The 26,961-nt window shown below is 37.7% G+C and overlaps 1 protein-coding gene across 2 annotated transcripts; it reads left to right on the top strand.

Moving 5' to 3' along the window:
• Window positions 1-2,344: 2,344 nt before the first annotated feature.
• On the top strand, window positions 2,345-26,606 carry LOC144971465 (uncharacterized). Of its 2 annotated transcripts, none has more exons than XM_078912407.1 (6): window positions 2,345-3,429; window positions 4,707-5,145; window positions 6,799-6,913; window positions 9,690-9,770; window positions 14,668-14,796; window positions 16,306-26,606. In XM_078912407.1, exons 2-6 carry the CDS (start codon window positions 4,738-4,740, stop codon window positions 17,724-17,726), a joined length of 2,154 nt encoding a protein of 717 aa, XP_078768533.1. In that variant the 5' UTR covers window positions 2,345-3,429; window positions 4,707-4,737; the 3' UTR covers window positions 17,727-26,606. The 2 variants fall into 2 exon arrangements, with proteins under 2 accessions (XP_078768533.1, XP_078768532.1); XM_078912406.1 differs by lacking the exon at window positions 2,345-3,429 and adding an exon at window positions 3,809-3,941.
• The last annotated feature ends 355 nt before the right edge of the window (window positions 26,607-26,961 follow it).

Below are 26,961 nucleotides of genomic sequence, written 5' to 3'. Positions count from 1 at the left end.
CCTGGTTTATGCATTACGGGGTGCATGGTCATTCGCAATCTATCAAAAATACACACAAATTGATTTCAGTACGAAGTATCAAGTTTAAGTAGTAACTTTTGAAATTATCTAATTTAGATTAGATTATTTCGGACCTGGTAATACAGCTTATAACTTGAAAAAAACAGGCTGGTATTTGCCCACCCTGCCCATTATTACCAGCCGTCCCTGTTTACGTTGAATCGAGATTCAGATAACTGATAATGATAACTACTTATACTGATAATAATAGTAATAGATTAGAAATTAGAAATAAAGAAGTTTGCGACTTTCTTCTTAATTTTACGACTTTTAGCTTATACCTTTGCAACTTTACCAAAAATATCTGGCAATCCTGAACACAGTTTCTGTGTAATAGTGCTGGGTCGAGTTTGAAACGATCAAATCGAGCGGGTTTTCGATCGAGTCCTCTAAAATCGAGTCGGTTTCGGGCGGGTTTCGAGTCAGTGACGTCATCGAGCAGTGATTCGTTTGAAAAAAAAAACACGAGCAACTCGTTTGCCACAGGAAACTTCACATACCCCTCCCTCTCTTATGTCTGTGGCTGGCTTGACTGCAGCTGGTTATGATGGGGGCTGCCAGATGGCCAAGTTCAAAATTGGTTACTAAGAAACGCTTTTCTATTATTATTCATTTTTAAAAAATATTTTATTTTAAAAAAATGAAAAGATAAGTTTATCCAACTGTAGTCGATTGTTTTGTTAATCAAAACAAATGAGTTTTTCAAGGGAGTCAGAATGCTTGTGGTGTTTGGCTATTTGGGGTCTATTTGACTACTTGGGCAAGAAGAAATCTGGCTGTCTGGCAGCCTTGATTATGATCGTTCGTCGCATCACACACACATACACACACACACACACACACACACACACGCCATCAAACAGTTGTTGATGGTGAAGGGTTGAGACCCCCCCCCCCCCCCTCCCACCACCATCATCCCGCTGTCACCTTAACATTTCATATTTATGTCGCGCCAAAAGTTGTCGGCCGCCCCCACCTCCCATAATTTGTCACTGGTCGTCATCGCCTCTTGTGTGTGCGGGAAAGGTCGTGCCTTTCATTTCATTATTTGAAAAATAAATGAACAAGAATGGTGTGTTTTTATTAGGTAGGTAGATAATAATAATATTTAGCAGGTTCCACACCCAGACACACACGGATTGCCCGGACACGATGATAACGATGCCGACGACAATGGATGACGATGATGATGATGATGATGATTATCGTGTTTCTGTTTAAAAAATGAAATACTTTAGCAGGTTCCACCCCCACCCCCCCCACACGGATAGACCGGACCCGAAGATGATGATTGTGGTTTTGCTGGCTGTTACGGCTGTGATGAGGATGATGATAATGATGATGATGATGACGATGGCGCAGATGGTGATTATTTGTTCGGTCGCTCAGTGGTACGGTGTCTCTTGTCACAAAATCAAGCCTTATCAATGGCCGGATGAGTGACAGTGATTGTTGAAAATTGTGATCCAGACGTTAAGTCCGTGTGTCAGGCACTTGACTCAGGTGTGAATGTATTCTTATCTTATAAGCAATGACGGGTATTGTAAAGAGCTTTAATACAAAAAGACTCCAAACAGCGATCGGTACCTACTGTACGAAATGGATGTATGGTCGATATGGCGTGCCGGAGGAATAAATTAAATAAAATATTGTGAAGTTCATTGAGCATGGTAAATCCTTGGAAATGCGCTTTGAACTAATACACCTGCTAGACAACTCCGATTCCAATATAAACGACTGATTAATATTCCCATATATAAACTATAGTTAGCTGAAAATCTTTCTTTGTCGGGACTCCAAAAGTATGGAACGAATTAGACAAAGAAATCAAAGGGTCTTTTAGGAGCACTGATTGATTTTAGATTGATTATTACATTGAAATGTGTTGATATTTATATTATTCATTATTATTAGGGTGGTGGTGATGATGATGATCCCGCTGATATGATGGTGATGATAAATAAATTAAACATAATTCCCTTTATTCATCCCATAGGGGAGATTCGTCTTTTGGGTCTATTCTAAGGGAAGACTGGAATAACCCAAGCGATAGCCGCAGTGCAGCGCCGCAAATTTAGTTAGGGCAAGGTGACTTGCTCAAGACCACTCAGCGGCGGGTGATCGAACTCGGTACCTTTCGGGTGCCAACCGTACCGCTGCCCCTGATGATGATGATGATGATGATGATGATGATGATGATGATGATGATGATGATGATGATGATGATTGATGATGGGAACTAACAAAGAATACACAGGCATCTAAAATTGAAACATTCCATATTCAAAGCTAATGTTTTACTTTAAAAAATTGAGCTTTACAATATCCACTAAATGTGATCAAAGCGCTTTGTAAAGGGGTCCCCGGTCAACAGCAACATTTGATATGTAGGACGGGACATGCCGCCTGTTAGGCGATATTACAATTTTTCAGACAAAGACAACGCTGTTAACGGCCAGGTACTCATTTTACACCTGAGTACGGTGAGAGAATGTGAGTAAAAAGCCTTGTCCAAAGACTCAACTATGCACCGAGCGCGAGGCTCGAACCCAGGACTTTCCGATCCCAAAGCGGGTGTCATACCACTAGACCATTATAATGCACGAGACCCATGGTCGACTAGAGTACTACCTATAGTTACGTCATGACTAGACCACATAGCCGCACTACTGTAGGAGTGTTCATTGATAGAGGGATGCGTGTGTGTCATAGAAATAGCCTTAGTGTGTGTGTGTGTGTGTGTGTGTGTGTGTGTGTATGTGTGTGTGTGTGTGTGATAGTCAAACTTTAGTAGGTTTAATGAAGTCTTGTCACACACGCGTGATACACCTATACGAATTTCCCTGCCACTGCCACCCAGACACACTAACATCTGACAAGGAGTGAGGGCTGTGGAAGAACCACAGACTACCGTGTGCAAACATTGGCGATTGGTATCGGATGGCAAACTGTGATCGTTTGAATTTGAAATGATTCGAAACACTCGTTACCCCTCCGCTCGCTCGAATCCTGATCGTCTCAAGCTCGTCTCACGTGTCAAGATCGTCTCAAGCTCACAACCCGCCTGATCGTTTTACGATCGAGTAATCGTTTTACTAACTCGCTCTTCCGGCATTGAGATCGAGCACTGACTCGTGGCTTGGCGCTCGATCGTCGATCGAGTAAAAGCGATCAAATAACCCAACACTACTGTGTAAACAGTAAACAAAGCAAGACAGCGGCAGGATACAAAAGTAAATGCTTAAACAGAGTGGACAGGGAATTCATCAAGCTCTAGCGTTTTTTAAATCAAAAAGCTGTGCTATCGCGAATACTCCATGGCGCGTTCACTATTACACATTGCGCTGCACTATCAAAGAAAGGATAGAGGTAAACCTAAATCCTAAATAACAAAGCCAACGGGAACAGAGGTTGAAAGTGAAAGACACGATCCGATAGACGTAGAAGTAGAAGTCTTAACTGAAAGTTGGGAATAAAAGACAGAGCACCCCACTAGCAAACGAAAATCCCCACAAATGCATATACATTCATCATTCACACAGTCACTCTCACAAATAACCAAAAAAGTCTTGAGAACAGAAACTGTTTGGAGAAATAGATATCGTTTCTTTTCCCGAGCATTCGGAGAAATAGTCACTTCACTTAAAAGCTCTCAAAAAATTACTATCTATAGGAATCAGCCTGAAACTGGGCAACAGCTGACTGAAAAATTGAAAGGGGATTCCCCTGAAATACTGGTGTCACTAGGCTATGAGCCAATGAACGACGATGACCATGGCAGTCCAAGCTGAAATGACGTTACTTTCTTCAATTTTGAAATGAGTGTGATATTAAGGAAGGCTCAAAGGGTATCCGGAAAGCAGTTTTGATAGTTGAAAATGGTATAATTGGAAAGGAGAATGGTTGAATTTTATGATTTTTTGTGTTTCAAGTTTCAATGGAATTTTTTCATGAATGACAATATACGGCTTAATTTTCTTGCTCTCTAACATTAAGCTATCTTTCCATTACAATATCTTCTAAATGAATTTAAAGGGGAAAATGGGAATTGTACCAAATGATAGAGCGTTCAATACCCTTTATTTTGGTGTTTAATTTATCAAATTCTGTAAATTAACACCAGAGATCACTCAATTTAATTTAACAATGCCATGGTTTCAGCCTGCAGCTCACAAACGATAATTAGCGGCGACACAGGTGAATGGGAGAATTGTGACGCAGATTTAGCCTATCATTTAAGTGCTTAGTATTAGCTACAAATGTTTGGAAATATGTTCGAGGGAGGAAAAAGCGAGGGATAATACACCTACTAAGAATAAGGGAAAATAGCAACTCCGTCACTTTGTTGAAATAGAGAAAATTGTGCCAGAAACAATATGGATACATGAAGTGTTTGAAAAGACTAAGGATCTTAAAAGGTGGCAATACAGTCCAAGTCCAAGCCAGTACATATTGGGGATGCCGCTTTATTGGGACGATTCCTTGGGAATGGAATTTTTTCGATATACAAAGTTATGCCCTTTCCAATTTCCGGCCGCTTAATTGGGACGAAATTTGACAGTGGCTGTACCTATATATTTTATATTATAACAGGCTCTCATTTCTCATTATCTCAACATTTCTTGTGGTGCTGTTTCTTTTTTCAGAGTTCCTCCTTACATCCTGTGCAGAGAAGTAATGATGGAAGGGTCTTGTAAAATTGAAATGGAAAAAAATGTAAAGCTTTCACATGAAGATTTCAGTCATTTGAATGTCGGATTGGAAGATGTAAAGACAGAGAATTCCTTCCAATCAATTACCACCCTTGAACTTGAAGATCTAGTGGAAACTGAAAGGTCACTGGGGACCTCATATCAGTCTTCTGAAGTCAGTGTTAAACGTGAATTGATTGATGTTGAAAGTATACCAGATGAAGACATCAAGGCAGGGAACTCCTCCTACTCTTGTTCACAATCCACTGATGTTAGTGTTAAACTTGAAGGTGAAGATTCACAGAGCATTGATATTAGGAATAAAGTTAAACTTGAATCCAAAATTCCAACAGAGCTTTCATCTGTGACATCATCACTTGGGACACAACTTCAGGTAAGATATTCCTTTCTACTTCCATGTGGTCTCTGATGATTGATAATGATGATTGTAATTTTGGCAACAATGATAATATGATGATAATGATAATGTAAAACAAACAAAGATTGAAAAGCAGTCGTTGCCCTTGTTTAGATTTAGATTGTAATCCCAAAAGAACACAGGAGTCTCCAAAACATTTTGTGACTTTTCCTTGTCCAGGCCTATATCCCAAAAGAACACAGGAGTCTCCAAAACATTTTGTGACTTCTTTGTCCTGGCCTATATCCCAAAAGAACACAGGAGTCTCCAAAACATTTTGTGACTTTTCCTTGTCCAGGCCTATATCCCAAAAGAACACAGGAGTCTCCAAAACATTTTGTGACTTTTCCTTGTCCAGGCCTATATCCCAAAAGAACAGAGGAGTCTCCAAAACATTTTGTGACTTTTCCTTGTCCTGGCCTATATCCCAAAAGAACCCAGGAGTCTCCAAAACATTTTGTGACTTTTCCTTGTCCAGGCCTATATCCCAAAAGAACACAGGAGTCTCCAAAACATTTTGTGACTTTTCCTTGTCCTGGCCTATATCCCAAAAGAACATAAAAGTCTCCAAAACATTTTGTGACTTTTCCTTGTCCTGGCCTATATCCCAAAAGAACACAGGAGTCTCCAAAACATTTTGTGACTTTTCCTTGTCCAGGCCTATGTCCCAAAAGAACACAGGAGTCTCCAAGACATTTTGTGACTTTTCCTTGTCCTGGCCTATATCCCAAAAGAACACAGGAGTCTCCAAAACATTTTGTGACTTTTCCTTGTCCAGGCCTATGTCCCAAAAGAACACAGGAGTCTCCAAGACATTTTGTGACTTTTCCTTGTCCTGGCCTATATCCCAAAAGAACACAGGAGTCTCCAAAACATTTTGTGACTTTTCCTTGTCCAGGCCTATATCCCAAAAGAACACAGGAGTCTCCAAGACATTTTGTGACTTTTCCTTGTCCTGGCCTATATCCCAAAAGAACACAGGAGTCTCCAAAACATTTTGTGACTTTTCTTTGTCCTGGCCTATATCCCAAAAGAACACAGGAGTCTCCAAAACATTTTGTGACTTTTCCTTGTCCTGGCGTATATCCCAAAAGAACACAGGAGTCTCCAAAACATTTTGTGACTTTTCCTTGTCCTGGCCTATATCCCAAAAGAACACAGGAGTCTCCAAAACATTTTGTGACTTTTCCTTGTCCTGGCCTATATCCCAAAAGAACACATGAGTCTCCAAAACATTTTGTGACTTCCTTGTCCTGGCCTAAAGCCCAAAAGAACACAGGAGTCTCCAAAACATTTTGTGACTTTTCCTTGTCCTGGCCTATATCCCAAAAGAACACAGGAGTCTCTAAAACATTTTGTGACTTTTCCTTGTCCTGGCCTATATCCCAAAAGAACACAGGAGTCTCCAAAACATTTTGTGACTTTTCCTTGTCCTGGCCTATCTGACCAGTTGATCACTATTTTTGTAAATAAATGTTAAATGCAGGAATTGAGTTAACACTGACAAGTTTCCTTTATTTTGTTTGTATCAAGTTGTGTATTGCCTGTGGCTGTCCAACCATGATATAAAATCTGTACCTTTATTGTTTCTTTTCATTCCATTCTTTCTTTCTCTTCCCTTTTTTCCAGGAACCCTGCAATGTCAACAAAGGCGATCAGAGTTATAAAACAATTTTTGAGGAGCCTGTTTCTTACAATGGTTTGGGTTCAGAGGTCACATCTGTGGTCTTAGAGACTAAACAAGGTACAGTCTATAACGATTTTCAACAATGGCTATGAACATTTTTGTTTTCTGATTTTGTGGGAAATACAACCCTTAAATTCAAAGCCCTATCTCCACTGACTAAAAATCTTTTTGAATTTTGAAAATCCATTCATAAATAAAAAAAGTTTGCAGTTTCAAAGGTGTCATTTATTTTGATGACCCCAAAGAGAGAAAAAACTCAGAAAATATGGAATTAGAGATTGAAACGGCAATTTTATGGCAAATTTATCAGAAAATATGAAGACATCAAAAGAGATCTAACTTGTATTTGTATAGTTTTAGAGCTGTATGACTAGGGTCAACGATAATTTTGTTAAAAATATATGTATTGATCACTTAGAACTTTTTCAAAGTGTAATTTTGTGTCTACTACAACCCATACAAAATGCAAAATGCCTGCTAAATTATTATCAATCAAAAAAGTTCAATGAGACTATGGTTTTTGTTATTTCTCGTCGTCGTAGTAGTAGTAGTAGTAGAGAGAGAGCTTATGTGTTAATCTACTGTGACGCCGCGGGCACACCTGCCAGATGGCCACAAGTGTGTCCAAATATATAATTTTGTTTCTTTTATTAAATTATATTCATTTATTTTTGTCTCAGTGACATTTATCTTAGAATGTTCAATTTTCGCCCTTCAATTTTTTGTTTGTTAAAATTCAATTCGTTTTAAGAGGGTCAGTCTAAGTGGTTAAAGCCATATAATTTACTATTTTTAGCCACTTTTGAAGTCAAATTTGGTCAGGTGAAAGTCTGACCATCTAGCAGCCTTGCCTCGCTGACGTCATTTTCGTGTTGCGCAATGGGGGAGCAAAATTGCTGTCTCCTCTTTCACTAGTTGAAGTGCAAATTGGGTTGATGTTTTGTGATATTACGTGAAAAGTACTTATCATAATCCGATGACATTTGAAACATGAATAGAAGAACAGTGCATATATAACCATACTAAAGGCAAAGTCTTGGTAGTTTTATAAATATTTTAATTCAAAGAGTAAACATCTGTTTTTAACGGTCTTCTGGTAATCGCATGAGTTTTGCCGCTGGACATAATTTAAAATGACCTCTTTTCTAATTGTGTGCCAACTTTCAGTCATATTCATCGATAAACAGCATCGTAATTGATTTTTTAAAATAGCATATACTCAATCGCCGTGTCCCATATTTTGCCTTGAATTCGAGTCATATCGAGTCCCAAGGATTTCTGTCTGATCGTCATTGCTATATAATAGCAAATAGGAAAAAATACTGGACAGCTGGACTCCATGTTGCTGTAGAGAGGATGTCTTTATGCACTGTGTGAGTTTGTGAAGTTGCAACAGCAAATGGCTAGTAAATATTTGTCCATTTTGAAATGGATTTTCTCCTATTTGATGTGCTGGGTATCCAGTCTTCACTAGTCACTGGAGAAAATGAATGGGAAAGATGGGGGGGGGGGGGGGGGAAAGATAGCTAGAGCAAGATTTTCCACATCCATGTCTCTGCCTTTGCCCAAATGATTTACAGTTTTATACCTTTTTCTCTGTCAGTCAAATCGTATGCGTTGCCAGCATAAAATAAGTTTTATTATTATTTTATTATTATTATTATTATTATTATTATTATTATATTATTATTATTATTATTATTATTATTATTATTTATTATTATTATTACCATCATCATCATTATCATCATCTATCAGGGGTTTGTTAATTGTGTGTATTTGTATTTTTATATGCGTATGTAATGATTCAAATTAGACAATTCACATTACTGAGATAAATAAAATATACAAGATTCTTCAATATTTTCAGGCTGGCTGGCAGGCTTTTCAGTTCCTTCAAGCATTGTAATCGGCAGATTCGTTTTTCGTGAAGCCGGTACACCTCGTGTCGAGTCGAAAGGAGTAAGTCCTGAATTACGGCAAAGAAAGCTCATTATCCAAACCGAAATTTCATAAACTGCGGACTTTTACTGATCTTCAAGGAGTTGATCGCTTATTACATCAAAGTAATGGTCAAGAATGAGAAGGATGAGCGCACTGTCCCTATCAAGTACAGCTGCCTGTGCCTTATTGTTGGTTTGAACTCCAGATTTTCCTGAGTTTGTGACAGGCACTCCAAGCCAATGCTTTTCTGACAGAAATATCAGAGGAACTGCTTTGAGTCCAACCTCCTAGGTACTTGAAGTTGTCAACTTCCTTCAGCCATTCTCCATTCTTTGCCTGTATGCCTACAGAGGGAAATAAAGAAGAGACTGTTCCTGGCAATGGTAGAGTCAGTGCTTCTATATGGAGCAGCGACATGGACTCTTACTAAAGCCCTTGAGAAGCAACTGGACGGCTGCTACACTCGTATGCTGCGGATGGCCCTCAATGTAAGCTGGAAAGAGCACATAACAAATGAAGAGCTCTACAGTGACCTCCCCCCAGTGACCTCGAAGATTCAAAAGAGAAGACTGAGACTTGCGGGGCATTGCTGGAGACACAAGGAGGAAATTGCAAGCAGTCTTGTGCTGTGGGAACCACCTGAGTGAACCAGAAGCAGAGGCAGGCAGAATAAAACCTACATTGACTGTCTGCTAGATGACACAGGAATGGACAACACCCGGGAGCTGCGTACGCTTATGGAGGACAGGACAGAATGGCGAAGACTTGTGGCTCATGTTGGGCACCCCAAGGGGCGGCCGAAGTAAGTAAGTAAGTATTATTATTATTATTATTATTATTATTATTATTATTATTATTATTATTATTATTATTATTATTATTCCAACAGAATTACTGACTTTGAATACCGAGAATGAGAATCAGCAACAATCGAGTTTTAGAACTAAAGTATGGGACGTTCTGGAAAAAAGTGAGTAAAGGAAAATTACAGATATAAATAGATTATATATATATATATATATATATATATATATATATATATATATATATATATATATATATATATATATATATATATATATATATATATATTATATATATATAATATATATATATATATATAGATAGATCTATATATACGTTTAATTACTACCATCAGATGGACAATTACGCCAGAGATATTAAAATATTGCATTTCCCCTTTCCCCACCTCTCTCCTCTAATTTGCAATGAAGACGATAAACTTAGATGAACCATAATAATAATACTCATCCTCCACCTCCTTCTCTTCTCCCTCTTTCTCTTCCGTCTCCTCCATTTCTTCTTCTGACTCCTTTTCCAACTTCTCCTCCTCCTGCTCCCTCTCATCATTTTCATTTTCTACTCTATCATCCTCTGTTTCCACTTCTTTTTCTTCCAAATGCACTGACTGAAACATCAACTTGAGCCCTTTTTTCTTTTCGGTGTATGTTCCATTGGGACAATTGATTTCCCGATGTCCACCTGTCTTGCATCTTCGGCAGACGACTTGCTTTGTACATGCTGTGGCCCTATGACCGTGCTCCATGCAATTTCTGCACCGATTATCATTCATCTCTTTGTAATAAAGGAACCCTTTAAAAAGCCCGACGTCTATGACTCTTGGTGTTGGGGCAGTAGGAGTATGAATCCACACCATTCTTCTTCCTGTCATTTTACCTTGCAGGTCTCTTACCCGCTGCATCACCATCCTACTTGATGTTCTGAATCCCAACCCCTTGATTTTCTTTTCAATCTCTTCGTTTGAGAATGAGATTTGAATTCCTCCAATGAAAAGTTTGGTGACAGGAGGATGAGGAAGAAGTAGAGGAGAAAAGGAAAGAGACAAAAAGTGGAGAGATTAGGGAGGTGGGAGATAAGGACAAAAGAAAACTACATTTAATGGACTGTGAGGAGAGGTACTAAGAAAAGATATGGAAGTGGTAAAAGAAGGAAATGGAAAGAAGAAGCGAGGTACTGATGAACAGGTAAGAGAGAAGCGAGAAGGTGAGATTGGTGGAAAAGGAAAATCAAATGAAATCATGAAAGAGGATAAGGAAAAAGAAAGGAGAGGTCGGAAAGAAAAACAAAAGACAGAGACAGAAAGAGAAAGAGAAGAAAAAAGAAAGAGGGGTAGACAAGTTGTGAGGGAGGCAAAACAAAGTTTAAAACAATGGAGGTTTATGTTATGACAAGATCTAGTAGAAAGAGGGTAGGGTCACCAGAAAAGGAAGGAAAAAGAGGTCGCCCAAAACTATCTGAGTAAAAATGGTGGTAAAAAGAGATTGTAGTAACACTAATAATGCTAAAATATAAAATATTATTAATTTTAAAATACGTTAATTTAAATGAATCCAAACAACTTTAACACTGTTTTTTTTTCAGATGGGGGTTTAGAATATTTAAGTATCGTTTCACTAAATGTTTGTGGATTAAGAAACAGGAAAAAAAGGAATGCAATTTTTTAAAAATATCAAGCAAAATAAAATAGACTTAGATTAGTAGGATTTCAGGAAACACATTTATTGGAGGAGAATTCAAATTTAGTTGAAAAAGAATGGGGTGGGAAAATCATCTTATCTCTGGGGACGTCCAAAAGTAAAGGACAATTATTTCTGATTTCAAAACAATTAAACTGTAAAGTAGAAATTAATACATTGTACAAAGACTCCAGAATATTATTGGTAAAATTAAATACAAACGATAACAAAGATAGAGGTATTTTAATAGCTAATATTTACGCGCCATATATTACACAGGAAAAAAAAATATATTTCTTTTCTTATTTAGGAAAGATTTTAATATCAAAATATGAGTTAAATCTAGATTTACCAATGATTTGTTTAGGGGACTTTAACACTGTGGTAAATAATGAGCTGGACATAATATCTGGCAATCCACATGATAAGGAAAATGTTGAAAATTTTAATGATTTTATTAATAGATTAGCCTTTACAGATACATGGAGAATAATACATAATAAAAAAAAAAAAGAAAAAAAATTTACACGGATTAGAGGGTCTCCTTTGATAGCTAGATGCGTCTAGATTATATCTTTATAAATAACATGCTTATACCTTTCTTACAAGAAGCAGAAATTAAAGGCATTGCCTTTACAGATCATTGAGCAGTTATATCAAAATTTAAATTCATATCCTTCAAAAAAGGACCCTCTTTATTTAAAATGAATGTATTAATATTGAGTGACTTAAAATATATAACGTTAATGAAACAAAAAATCCAAAGTTGCTTAGAAGAAAACAAAAGGTTGGATCCTCATCTTAGGTGGGAATGTGTTACGATGGACAGCAAGGAATTTACTTAAGACTACTGCAAATATGAATGTTGTAAGAATTCAGATACCTATAATGAAGAAATAAGAGCCCTTAATAAATAAGAAGAACAATTAGTATATTGCCCTAACGACACTGATATTTTATCACAAATATTGGAATTGCGGAAAAGAATTGAAGTAAAACAAATTGAAGAAACTCAGATACCTTTCCAATTTGAAAACGAAAGTGAGATTTCGGATAGCCTTAATCAACACTAGCAGTATCTAAGTGGTAATGTAAAAGTTACTGCTGGTTTGTGAAAATGGGGCGAGTCATTTCATCGCAGGCATTTACATTGCAGTTAACCATTTGCTAACAGTATGTGGGATGGCATTATAAGATACTGTCTTTTCTTGGTTACAGGTAGAGCTATTTGCATGGCTATATCAAGGAAGCACAGTATCTCAAAATATTACGCAACATATTACGTTATTATTTAATGTTAGAAGACTTCCACTATGTAATAGAATTGAAGAGTTATGAATGATTGCGGCAAAACTGGTTGGATCTGGGTCAGCCAGATAATGTCCTTTTGATGCATACTCATGTACTAAATTTATCCAAAGAAAGTCAGTGATCTATCTAAACTAAAATAAAGCAAGCTACAGTGCACTCTGGATACGTCGACGTTGCCTAAGTCGATTTTTACCCAAGTCGATTTTTTTTCTTGGTCCCTCCCCCTTCTTCCTATATAACATTAGTAAAAAAAAAAAAAACTCCACATAAGTCGATGTTCTCATCACTCATGACTACAATAAAATCACAAATAAACAAGTATTTCCATTGGTTAAAAAAGCTACCAGTAAGAATTTTCAGTGGTTAAGTATATCCGCGAACGATTGGCGCACATCGATGTGATGTAGGTGCTTTGCCTGACGTCCGTGTTCAATGTACATAAGCAGTATTGAATAACTTTAATTTCTCCATCTCAAATTTTACATTGTCGCAAGTTCAAGATTATTTTTGGTTCTAATCCCAGGCCATCCTATGTAATGGCCCTCTTAATTTGTATCAATTTTATAAAGAATTCAAGTCAAGTCTACAACCACAATGGCAAACCTATCGCGGAAAAGGAAAATTCGATGCATTTGGAAAGTCTGGCATGCCACAGAAAATCATCGCATAGGAAATTGGCATACCAGCTATTTCTGTCTCGATTTACAAGAAGCATGACCTTGACCTGGACGCTCCTACCCTTCCGCTTTTCGCGGAATAATTTCGCTTAATTGGTATACATTCCACATTCAAGGCAAAAATTCCGCTTTTCATCTTTCCAATCCAGGAAAATTAAAAAAAAAAAATCTCTAGTGAAAAAAAAGTGAGCTATGGCTTATTTCGTCAGCATCTCCAATGGTCAATCAACACACATTTTGTGTGTCTGATTAGTCCCTTCAAAGTGTGTGCTGCTGATGTTGGATAGTATTATATTTATATGTTTGGGAGGGGGGTTGACCAAAGTATTATTATTATTATGTCGACTCCAATTTTTGAGGTCAATGACCTTGGTAATATATGTTGGCTTCATTCCGTAATAATATTATTGAGTAGGGTCAGCTTCTTTCCCTATTTAATTTTAGCCTTGTGTGTGTGTGTGTGTACCGGCACGCCAGTTTGTTTGATTAGGTGTGTGTGTGTGGGGGGGGGGGGGGTGGAGGAGGGTCCTGACAAGGTTATATCCATCCATTCAATGCTTTGCTCTCAGACGACCAGGACCTGTGTGTTCTCTATCATTATTTGACCCCATTCTTAGTCTTTACACAATCTGTACATTTTTACACATTTTAAATTTTATCATTTGAGTACTTTTGGATTGTCTATTACATTTTCTGTTGCAAAGCATGTCATAGTCAATAACAGTAAGTAGATTCCGCTTTTTTATCTCAAATTCCGATTTTGATGTATTCTGATTCCTCTATGGGGCTATTGAGGGTAGGAGCCTCTCATGACCACTACAGAGACAGCGCGATATGAAGGGACATACTTATTCTAGCTTGGTTTGCTTTGTTCACATGCGTTTTTGCTCATTTGGTTACACTCCGGTTAAGTTGATTTTCGGATAAGTCGACTTTTTTCTCGGTTCCCCTGGGCATCGTCTTATCCGGAGTCCACTGTATATCCACCCTACACTGTAATTTTGCTTATTTTACACCTATAGAAGAATATGGAAATAAGACTCAAATATCTTTTGATGAAATTGTTTGTGAATCACATCAGCCAATAGCCATCAACTTTTCCATACAGATTAAATACAAGTGACAAAAGTGTCTATGAGAAAAAAAAACAACTTTCGCCTCAAAAGATGAGATGTGTAGATATAAAATATAAATAAATATAAATAAAATTGACTTTATAACATTATGATTTATCTTTATTAAAAAAAAAATTATCAATTCAGGTTTTAAAATATTTTAAAGTGACCTTTCTATGACTAATAAATGTGGGTACAAAGACCCCCCTCCCCCCCCCCCTCCCACACACACACACCTCTTTTATTCCTTTCTGCATTTATTTCAGCTGGCTATGCAAGTCTGGCTACAGAATCGATTGTGACTCAAATGGTAGAGATGTTGATGAATGACACACTGGAAACAGAGGAACAGCTTGCAGCTCTTCTGGGAGTTCAGCCTGACACACAATCCAATGGTAAAAATTTCAAATGTGACAATTTAATCAAGACATGTGTCAAGTGTTAGGGATTAACTGGCCAATGACCACTCATGACAACTGGATCAACCAGTCATTGGGCTGTGAGTGGCTCATAAAATTACTTCTTTTCACTGGAGGAAAGAGAAAGATAACTTAAACCTCTTTACGTCCCAAACATCATATTGTCAATACATTAAATTTGTTTTCATATTAAAAAGCTGAGTTGCTAGTTCTGTGTAAAACATCATAATCATAATATTTGGGTTCCCATTAATTTATCTACACCACTAACCAGGACTTTTATAATATTTGCTCTGAAGATTTCTTGTGCAGGCAAAATTAGATCAAAAGTCCTTCAAAGTAGCAAGGGGCAATAACAATTGCTTGCTACCCTTTTCATGGAATGCAAAAATTCTTCCAGACCTAGGGCTTGAAATAAATAGCCTGACACCCTTAAATAGTATATATATATTGAAGATTATTTGAACACTTAAACCAGTGAAAGGGATGATTAGTGTTCTAGGGCTTGAAAATAAATAGCCTGACACCTTTAAATAGTATATATATATATATTGAAGATGATTTGAAAACTTAAACCAGTGATCAATGACCAAAGGCTTGAAAATAAATAGCCTGACACCCCTAAATAGTGTCTTGAAGAGGATTTGAAAACTGAAAGGGATGATAAGTGTCCTAGGGCTTGAAAATAAATAGCCTGACACCCGCTAAATAGTGTCTTGAATATGATTTGAAAACTGAACGGGATAATTTGAAAACTGAAAGGGATGATTAGTGTCCTAGGTCTTGAAAATAAATGGCCTGACACCCTCTAAATAGTGTCTTGAAGATGATTTGAAAACTGAACGGGATAATTTGAAAACTGAAAGGGATGATTAGTGTCCTAGGTCTTGAAAATAAATGGCCTGACACCCTCTAAATAGTGTCTTGAAGATGATATGAATGAGATGATTTGAAAACTGAAAGGGATGATTAGTGTCCTAGGGCTTGAAAATAAATAGCCTGACACCCCGAAACAGTGTCTTGAAGATGATTTGAAAACTGAATGAGACGGTCTATCTATCTCCAAACCAGTACTGGTACTTTGCTGGACACCCTGTCATCATCATCATCATCATTATTGTTGTTATTTTGATCATGATTTTAAAACATTAATTTTTTTATTTATTTTTGTACAGGTCTAATTTGTAGTATGAACAATTACCTAAATATTGTATTTCATGCTGCCATATCATTTAACAACAGTTTGTGTAATGAAATTAATTATTTAAAACATCTATCTTTTGATTTTTAAGCTCGAGATTTGATCAATCCCAGCATGTGGATGTTCTCAATCGTAGCTAACCTATATTTTGGTTTTACTGATCTTGTTGATATCTAGAAATCAACAGTTTATGTTATTTATACCTACAATGCATTTCTTTTAATGGGGATAATTTATCACTTCAATGTTTTCTCAAGGTAAGGATTCTCTTTTCAATTTTACAGATAACAACGATGTTGACGGCTGTGACCAGTCTTTGGACAATGAAGACTTTCAAGTTGAAATTGATGTAGATGAATATACAGACAGTTGTGTGGAATGGCACAAGCCTGGCACTGATGTCCAAACCAATCATGATAGACCTTTGGAACAACTTTCTACAAATTACGATGGACCAGAAGCTGATTCGATTGAAATAGACGAGGCACAAATGGATGAGAAATCTCATGATTCTTGTTACAAAAATGTTTCTATTTCTAGTAATTCTCAAAAAGAAGAAAAGACCCATGAGAATTCTAAAATTAAGTCTTATAAATGTTTTACTTGTTGGAAGGTATTTTCTTGTAGATCAAACCTTCTAAGGCATACTAAAAGTCACACCAGAGAAATACCAATACCATTAAAATGTTCAACCTGTGTAAAGGCTTTTAGCACGAAACAAGGATTACAATTACACATCAGAACTCATACAGGAGAAAGACCATTCAAGTGTCTTACCTGTGGAAAGGCATTTACCATGAAACATAGTTTACAGCGACACATAAGAACTCATACAGGAGAAAGACCATTCAAGTGTCTGACTTGTGGAAAGGCATTTGCCACAAAACATGAATTGCAATTACACATCAGAACTCACACGGGAGAAAGACCATTCAAGTGTCTGACTTGTGGAAAGGCGTTTATCACGAAACAAGGATTACAATTACACATCAGAAATCATCATGTGGGAGAAAGACCTTTCAATTGTCTTACCTGTGGAAAGGCATTTGCCTTGAAACATGATTTACAACGACACATAAGAACTCATACAGGAGAAAGACCATTCAAGTGTCCGACTTGTGGAAAGGCGTTTATCACGAAAAAAGAATTACAATTACACATCAGAACTCATATGGGAGAAAGACCATTCAAATGTCTTACCTGTGGAAAGGCATTTACCACGAAACAAAGTTTACAGCGACACATAAGAATTCATACAGGAGAAAGAGCATTCAAGTGTCCGACTTGTGAAAAGGCATTTGTCACAAAACAAGAATTACAACGACACATCAGAACTCATACAGGAGAAAGACCATTCAGTTGTCTTACCTGTGGAAACACATTTGTCATAAAACAAGACTTAAAACGACACATCAGAATTCATACAGGAGAAAGACCATTCAATTGTCTTACCTGTGGAAAGGGTTTTGTCACGAAACGAGTATTACAATTACACATCAGAACTCATCATGTGGGAGAAAGACCATTCAAATGTCTTACCTGTGGAAAGGCATTTACCACGAAACAAAGTTTACAAATACACATAAGAACTCATACAGGAGAAAGACCATTCAATTGTCTTACCTGTGGAAAGGCATTTGCCGTGAAACAAAGTTTACAACGACACATGAGATCTCATACAGGAAAAGAGCATTCAACTGTCTGACCTGTGGAAAGAAATATACAAAGAAATCACATTTACAACGACACATCAAAACTCATTAGAGATAAACACCATTCAAGTATCTGACCTGTCAAAAGGCATAAAATTGCTCATGGTACATATTTGAAATGACACATTAGAATTCATATGAGAGAAATACAATTTTAATGTTTGACCTGTTGCAAGGCATTTACCAGAATTCCAAAATTATGTCCTTCATTGTTTAAGTAAATTTTTCACGGCACCCACAAACGGTTTCACGATTTCAACTAACTAACCTTGAGTTTTGGCCCCACACACTGCCGATGGGGAGGGGAAGAGAGAGAGATATGGTGGACTGAGCAAGTTGCTTAGTGCCATACCCTTTGTGATTTGATAACCTGAAACTGCCGAAAAAGAAAATAATGAAAAAAAAAAAAGAATTAAAAAAAAATCAAGTCATAACACTTGATGATGATCCCAACAAGAAAGTTAACCCTATTTTCACCTCTGGGGTGCAAACGCACGCCAATGCTATGTTTTTTGGCTCTAAAATCTACAATTTTTGACCTATAAACCTGAAATTTTGTGACTTTTCCTAAATTGACCCCTTAAATCACCTCCCCAAATTTTATACCTCTCACGTGCATCGTTTACTCACACCAGAAGACCTCCCATGGAATTTGAGATTTTACGCTTTTGGGGTGCGACTGCACCCCCTAATAAACAAAGAGAAAATAACCAGAAACCTCCTATTTCATCCTTTGGGGTGCATATGCACCCCATGTATTTGTCTATAGTAGAATAGCAACTGGCCATATACATTACCATTTTCTGGTGTAGATTATTATAAATAAGATACTTTTTGATATGTACTCAAGGTTGCCCACACCTAATTGGCAGAATAACCAAAATATAGGCCTCTGAACATGGCAAAATATGGATTTCTTCTTATCGTCACAAGTTATGCATTACTAATTGTAATTTATGTGATTTTCAATAAAGAAGGCCCACATTTTTGATAAACTGCCTGTATATATTTGTGTTAGATTGTATGTAATGTTCTCATACTGCGTGAGTTTGAATCCATATACACATGTATGGTGTGTGGCTTTGTAGTCTAGTGGTAGTGGTAGACGCTACGACTCGTGATCGGAAGGTCAGGGGTTCGAATCCCGCTCTGGCGGTGCAAAGTTGACTCCTTGGGAAATGGACTTTACACACATTTTCCACACCCCACTCATGTGTAAAACCAAGTACCTGGCCGGTCCTTGTCCTCACCAAAATTGTATCGCGCCTAATAGGCTGCTTGTCTCGTCTTATGTTGTGTGTTGCTGTTGGTCTGGGACCCCTTGTAAAGCGCTTTGAGCACCTCGGTGGATATCGTGCTATATAAAAGCTCTGTATTTTATTTAGTCATATGAGTTTGTCAATTATATTTTTTTTATGCTGCTAATGCACACCATATGTAATTTCCAAGATGATAAGTGAGTAGGTACAGCATGTTTGTATCGTTAGATATATAGTCATTTGTCAGTGTTCCACTGTGTTTTCACAATTTTGAAATAGAATGAAGGACAATATTTTTGACTAGCAATAGGCAATCAATCGTTTTATTTGGAAATCGAACAACTAACAAATTAGTGGGTTTAATTATTGAATTTCATTGAAAACTTTCAAACTAAAAACAAAAAGGTTCAAACATGTACCTACAGTACACTCAAATCTATACAGTAGAACAAATCAAAATAAAACATCAATCATTGTATGTCCAATTTCTTGTCATCAATCGCTGTCAGCACAATACCATATGACATGTACTCATACTTATTGTTAACATTTTCCTCACCATCTCAATCTTGCTATCGACCTATACTTACACTGTACACATCTATTCTGCACAATGGTCACACACTTTGTAGCTTTTACTGTGGTCTTTGCAAGCAAATGCCTTACATTTTGAACAAGTTTCCCTTATTTTTCTGTCTTTCTTCCTCTGACACATTTCACATCTTCCTTGGCTTGATGCTTTCCTCTTTCTCTGTCCTTCAATCTCAGGTCTTGTTGCTGATTCTCTTTCATCATTGAGATTCCATTCCATCTTTATTATTTCATATGATAATTTCACCCGTCTTGTTGTTTTCGACATTGTCATTCTTCTTGTCAAATGTTCAAAAAGAAGTTCCTTTGCTAACAGTTCGTTGAAATGGCCCCTGTCTTTGTATGATTTGGTGTCTTCTGGATGAACAGTCTTGTATAAAATATGGGCTGCCACAGCAAGTTGTAAAACTGGACCATGGGCCATCTTCTTGACTTCCTTTTACAAGAAAAACTGTGGCACATGTAGTCAAATGTGTCGACTCCTCCTTTGGTTTTATTATAATATCTCACCATCACTGGCTTCTTTTTCGTTCCTTGGTCGATGTCAGGAGAATGATGCATCGTACTCAGTACAACAACATGTTTCTTGTGGTTAGATTTGTGTGCCACAATGCTTGCACCATCTTTGAATAGGAAGGCACTGTCAAATTTCTCAAGTTCTTTTCCTGTCTGAAACGATGATTGTAGAAATGACTTATTTCTCCTGACTGTCCCCACTATTGACAAACCTCTTCTAGACAAGTGCTCTGCTAATTCTAAATCAGTAAAAAAATTGTCACATGTAACGTTCCTGCCAGTTTTATGGTAAGGATCTACCAGTTCCTTTACAGTCTCCCTCCCAAGGTTTGTTTTCCTTTCTCCATGTTTACCCAGGTACGGTATCATTTGGAGAGGGTAAGCTGTTTTGCTGTCACATATTCATATGTGAAAGAGTTTCATCCCATACTTATCTGGCTTGCTCGGTAAGTATTGCAAGAATGGGCACCGTCCTCTCCACGGAACAAGCTGTTCATCTATAGTTACGCATTCTGAGGGAATGTATGAAAGTTGCAAATTCTTGTTGATTTTGTTCATGAGATCCCTAATTGGTGAAAATATATCCCTAACTCGCCTAATAGCACGTGTCCTTTTATCATCAAAGCGATGGTTGATGCAGAGTTTTACAAATCGTTTCATGCTCATTGTGCATATTGCAACATTGTCTGCCGAAGCTCCTCTCCATATCTTTGCCACTGCTAAAAGACCAAGCTTTCTCGCACCCAAATGAATAAAAAGGCCTAGCAATGCTGTCAGTTCTATAACATCTACATTCTTCCACTGCACACCTTCATTTCTTGCTCCTTCTAAGTTTGTCATCTTCACAATATCACTAATTATTTGTGCAGTGAAAATCATCTTAAAGGCTGACACAATTGAATCTATCTTTGCCGGATGTCTTACGTTGGACTTGGGAGGCCTAAAAACATTTCTTGTAGGTGTTCTCCCAACCTGGGACACCGGTACTTTACTCCACATAATATCCCCCTTTTTTGCTCAAAACTACATTGCTAGATGCTGGCAATGATACAGAATTACCCAAATGAGTTTCATCACTGTCTTCCTCTTCTTCTTCAACTTCTATTTCTGGGTCTGATTGGTTCAGGATATCGGGATATTCCTCCCCGTCGCTGCTTTCATCGGATGAGTGTGCATTGTCATCAGCTTCAAGTTCATCATCATCTGGAGTCCAATTGATATCTGGATCTGATGAAAATTGGTGAAATGTATACAGTAGAGCATGCCTATAGCGGGACTTTTGGTCCCAGCAGAAAAATCCTGCTGTAGGCAAGCTCCCGCTATAGGAAAGCAGGGGAAAATGTCCCAAAAATATACACGATTACCTCCCTTGAATGTCAATAAATTTAACGTGACCCATGAGCCTTGAAACTGAAATGGACTATCTTTGGTTCACTTTTTGTTTTTGTTGTTGTCTTTTTTGTTTTTTTTATTTTTGTTTTTTTTTGGGTTTTTTTTTGTGTTTTTTGTTTTGGGGGGGGGGGGGTGTCTGAGGTTTAGGCAGGAAGGACTGTACTGTAAGGTGTGCCCCTTCCTCCCCCAGAACGTCTCATGGGCTTGGGGGAATCACACCTGATGGTTGTCTTTCGAAACAGGCTTGAAGAAAGCCTTGATGCTTGACTGTTTCTTTGACTTTGTGACGATCTTGCCAAGCCTTCTCTCCATGTCACTCAATAGCGTAAGTTCCTCTGATGTCTTCTCGTGTTGCTGAAGATAAAGCCTCAGCGTGTTGACGGCATTCTCTGCTTCTGTGTTGGACACAATGGTTTGCTCCATATCAGTGTCAGTTTCTTCCTCTTCGTCCTTTTCCTTACTAGCAGTAGCAGTGGATGCAGTCATAACTTCTGTTTCCTGAGCTGCGAGCGCTATCTCTTTGAGGCTTAAGTGTTCCGATGCGGGAATGTGACTGTCCACCACAACATACTCTCCAAATGTTTGTTGAGTGATGCCGAGAGCCTTTGCTGCTTGGTTGAAGAGGTGTATCGCTTCATGTTCCTCTGCGCTGTCAGTTACAGTAGAGGGGTCGGTTACAATTACAACTTCACTCACACTGTCGCCATCCTCTTGTGTGAAGCCTGCCTTCCTGAACCAGTTTGCGATAGTTGCTTGTTTCACATCATCCCAAGCAGCAGCGGAGTAGTTGATGGCATCGAGGACAGTCATTTTGTAGTGTGCATCATCGGATCCACTTTCATCAAGAAGTGTGATGAATCTTCGGAGAACCCTTTTTCTGTAGAGGCACTTGAAGTTCTGTATTATGCCCTGGTCACAAGGCTGTAGAACACTTGTAGTGTTCGGTGGAAGAAAGACAAGTTTCACTGCTCTCAAGCCGTCCAACCGAGGATGAGCACTGCAGTTGTCCACAATGAGCGCTATGCTACGGCCTTCAAGGAGAAATTTTCTGTCTAACTTTCGAAGCCATTCCTCGAAGACTGATCCCGTCATCCAAGCATGTTTGTTCGCTTTGTAGGTCACAGGAAGAGTTCGGATGTTCTTCATGCATAGTGGCCTTTCAGATTTTCCAATGACAAGAAGGGGTAGCTTTTGACTTCCATCCATGTTGGTTGCCAAAAGGATTGAAATTCTTTCTTTTGGAATCTTTTGACCCGTGCAGGTGTCTCCTTTCATTGCCAGTGTCTTGTTGGGCAGGCATTTGTAAAAAAGCCCAGTTTCGTCTGCGTTGAAAATGTCCTTCTTGTTGTATTCCTTCATAATTTCTTGCAGCTCCTTTCCTCTCCACTCCACTGTTGTTTCTATTGGTGCCGAGGCAGCTTCTCCACTGATTACTTTCAGGCCAATGCCGTGCCTGAGTTTAAATCTGTCGATCCAACCTCTGCTCATCAGAAAGTCTGTCAAACCAAGCTCCTGTGCTAATTCCTCGCCTTTCTCAAAAAGGATGGGGCCTGAAATAGGTGTGCTACAGGCCCGAGCTTGATGAAACCAAACGAGGAGGCAGCGGTCCAGTTCTTCTTGTCCTGTGGTCTTGAGACGTTTTCTGTCTGGGTTGAATTGTCCTTTACTGATTGCTGACAAGATTGCTTCTCTATCTCTCAAAAAGGTATAGAGCGTTCCAGATGAAATCTCATAATCCCTGCAAATTTGCGATTTCGTCTTCCTTTTCTTGTCTACTTCGTTGATTATTTCAGCTTTCAATTCGAGTGAGAAACATTTCCTCTTTCCTTTGGTAGCCAACAACTGTTAACAACAGATGAAATCTTTTGCCACGATACATCAGTTAACTGTTGAACATCACCTTCATCTTTAACAGAGCTGTAGTGAATTATACATCGTCTTCTTTTATTGATTTTTCTGGTCTTATTCTTTTTAATTGACACTGGTGAATCTGCCATGACTTCTACATTCATTGAACTGAGGAAGAGATAAGAAAAAAAATATGTTGATACCTAGATAAAAAAAAAAACAGAGCTAGGGAGATATGGAGTCTATACTTCAATTGTTTGATTAATCATACATGCATACGTTTATAATTATACCATTGCTGCTTTATATTCGTATTAGTGTTCTGTATTTATAATATTACTGTTTTATGTACACACTAAAATTATTTCCAATGTATCTAGTGAAGTTTTATTGAGTGAATAGAATAAATTTTATCTAATATAAAATGTACCTCGGAGCAATTGAGAGCACCTAAAACTGTTATCCTGTAAAAGTAAAAGCATCATGGCTTAACTCATATATTCTCTTAACTTGTGAAATCTCATCTCAATGTAAAGTGAGCCGTAAGGAAAAAAACATACTTCTATGTCTAATGAATTGTAAGAAAATCAATTGATTAAACTTGCCTCCTGGGTGGGGATCCTGACCTCCCATAGTGGGCAGGGGGTACATGCTGTGTCTTCTATCCCCTTATATCTGTTTTCCAACATGCTTTCTGTCTTTGTCTTGGAATGAGATTACTTGGTTTTGTCCTGGCCCTGGCCGGAGTCCTAGCTGGGAGGGAAACAGTCAAATGCATAGTTATTGTTTTGGGAGATGATATTTTTTTCCGTGTAAATCATCTCTCTGTTATGTATTATTATATTTATTTTGAATTTATAATGTAAGCATTTGAGTGTATTTCTCTTTGTTGGATTTTGTGCTTGTGTCCGGATGAGACTTATAGGTGGTCTCAAACTAAGTACTTTGATTGTGTGCTCTTGGAATCTACATCTGATCCCTATTTGAACCAATTCCTCTTTGTCTCACCTTTTCTTTTGTGCTTTAATTGTAATTCTAGAACTTTTTACTATCCCATTTTCTTCCTTTTTACTGGCGCTGATATAACCTAAATGTGTTGCAAGCGCCGTAAAACCCTTAAAAACAAACAAAAACAAATAAACTTACCTCCTCCTGATGTTATTTGATTTCCAGCATCGCCGACGATAACTTTGAAAGGATTACAGGCACTTTAATTATATTGTTCATATTTTATATGTTTCACTCTTATGTTTGTAACTTTGTCAGCATGATTTAGTTAGAAGAGATTATAGAAGGAATCTGAAAATAGAAAAAAATTAGTAACATACAAAATCTATTCAGTAGATTCGGAAAAAATCTGCAAAATATTACACAGTTACCTAACACCTAACACCACTGTCAAATAATACACTAATGTGATGTCTAAGTAACCACCATCTTATTCAAGTCAAAATCGGATTGAAATGGAGTCATTTATTTCGAAAATTGGAGCTGACAAGCTGATTGCACAAAACAAGGGGAGGTAACTGGAAAAAATATGACTATTGGAAAAAATTCATTTTTGACACTTCTAGATGGTCAATTGCAATGATTATGGTCTCAAATGAAAGGAATTTGGTGATACTAATAGTTAAATAACTTATTTTGGATCAGATGAGTATACCATTATCATCATAATAAAAGATTGTTACTCCAAGTACAAAAAAATGAGCAAAATCCACACGGAAATGGTCATAACTCCAGAAATAAGCGCCCAAATGAGCTGTTTAACACTTCATATGATAGATTACTTATTCATCAACAACATATACAACTTTCAACAATTCAAATAAATTATAAGTATGGTTTTTACGAGTTTGAAAAGCCCTTGTCAGATGTTAAAATTATCAATGGCGGCCATCTTGAATTCAAGATGGCGGACGGAAATAGTAGCTTTAAAAGGCAGACAATTATATTCTGAAACTAGAGACAATGAGGATTTCAGTAATATATAACATAATTTTCACAAGGGGGGGGGGGGGGGGGGGAACCAAACGCCAGCTGGCCCACCGACTATATCTTTTACCCCTTAACGACAAGATTAGGTTTCACCAGAACCAAACTCTAATCTAAGAACATGTGTCAGTTTTGAACTGACTGTTGCAGTTTTCACCTAGAGATTAGTTGTGGTGCTGCTCGAGACGCATCACAGTTACTTATCTCTAGGTGAAAACTGCACACGATAGAATCGTGATTTAAAGTTAAATGTAATTAAGCCTGACAATCGAAACCTTCAATCATTATTCACACCATTCAGGACATCTATGACATCATCATAATAATAAATCAAGGGAATTTTGAAATAAAATGCAGAATTGATACCTGGGTGGGGATCCTGACCTCCCATAGCGGGCAGGGGGGTACATACTGTGTCTTCTATCCCCTTATATCTGTTTTCCAATATGCTTTCTGTCTTTGTCTTGGAATGAGATTACTTGGTTTTGTCCTGGGCCTGGCTGGGAGGGAAACAGTCAAATGCATAGTTATTGTTTTGAGAGATGATATTTTTTTCCTTGTAAATCATCTCTCTGTCATGTATTATTATATTTATTTTTAATGTATGATGTAAGCATCTGAGCTGGGTGGGGATCCTGACCTCCCATAGCGGGCAGGGAGGTACATATTGTGTCTTCTATCCCCTTATATCTGTTTTCCAACATGCTTTCTGTCTTTGTCTCGGAATGAGATTACTTGGTTTTGTCCTGGCCCTGGGTGGGGATCCTGACCTCCCATAGTGGGCAGGGAGGTACATACTGTGTCTTCTATCCCCTTATATCTATTTTCCAACATGCTTTCTGTCTTTGTCTTGGAATGAGATTACGTGGCCCTGTTCGGAGTCCTGGCTGGGAGGGAAACAGTCAAATGCATAGTTATTGTTTTGGGAGATGATATTTTTTTCCTTGTTGTAAATCATCTCTCTGTTATGTATTATTATATTTATTTTTTATGTATAATGTAAGCATTTGAGTGTATTCCTATTGTTGGATTTTGTGCTTGTGTCCGGATGAGACTTATAGGTGATCTCAAAACTAAGTACATTGGTGGTATGCTCTTGGATTCTACATCTGATCCCTATTTGTTCCTAGTTACCCTTTTGTCTTACTTTTTCTTGGGTGCTTTCACTGTAATTCCAGAACTTTTTACTATCCCATTTTCTTCCTTTTTACTGGCGCTGATATAACCTAAATGTGTTGCAAGCGCCGTAAAACCCTTAAAAACAAAACAAAACATGTCCTGGCCCTGGCCGGAATCCTGGCTGGGAGGGAAACAGTCAAATGCATAGTTATTGTTTTGGGAGATGATATTTTTTTCCTTGTAAATCATCTCTCTGTTATGTATTATTTTTATTTTGAATGTATAATGTAAGCATTTGAGTGTGTTCCTCTTTGTTGGATTTTGTGATTGTGTCTGGATGAGACTTGTAGGTGATTTCAAACTATGTACATTGGTGGTATGCCCTTGGAATCTACATCTGATCCCTATTTGTTCTCAGTTCCCCTTTGTCTTACTTTTTCTTGGGTGCTTTAATTGTAATTCTAGAACTTTTTACTATCCCATTTTCTTCCTTTTTACTGGCGCTGAT

The sequence above is a fragment of the Berghia stephanieae genome, chromosome 4, assembly GCF_034508935.2.
Source record: "Berghia stephanieae isolate SIO BIC M18660-M18661 chromosome 4, UCSD_Bste_1.3, whole genome shotgun sequence".
NCBI classification, from domain to species: domain Eukaryota; kingdom Metazoa; phylum Mollusca; class Gastropoda; order Nudibranchia; family Aeolidiidae; genus Berghia; species Berghia stephanieae.
The sequence above is the reverse complement of the archived record's forward strand: the minus strand, read 5'-3'. Positions and strand labels throughout refer to the sequence as shown.

Bases quoted from the DNA above. Each gene is read 5' to 3' on its own strand.
- LOC144971465 (XM_078912407.1), top strand. From the start codon at position 4,738: ATGATGGAAGGGTCTTGTAAAATTGAAATGGAAAAAAATGTAAAGCTT. The intron at 5,146-6,798 runs GTAAGATATTCC...CCTTTTTTCCAG, and splicing joins CACTTGGGACACAACTTCAG to GAACCCTGCAATGTCAACAA. The intron at 6,914-9,689 runs GTACAGTCTATA...TTATTCCAACAG, and splicing joins GGTCTTAGAGACTAAACAAG to AATTACTGACTTTGAATACC.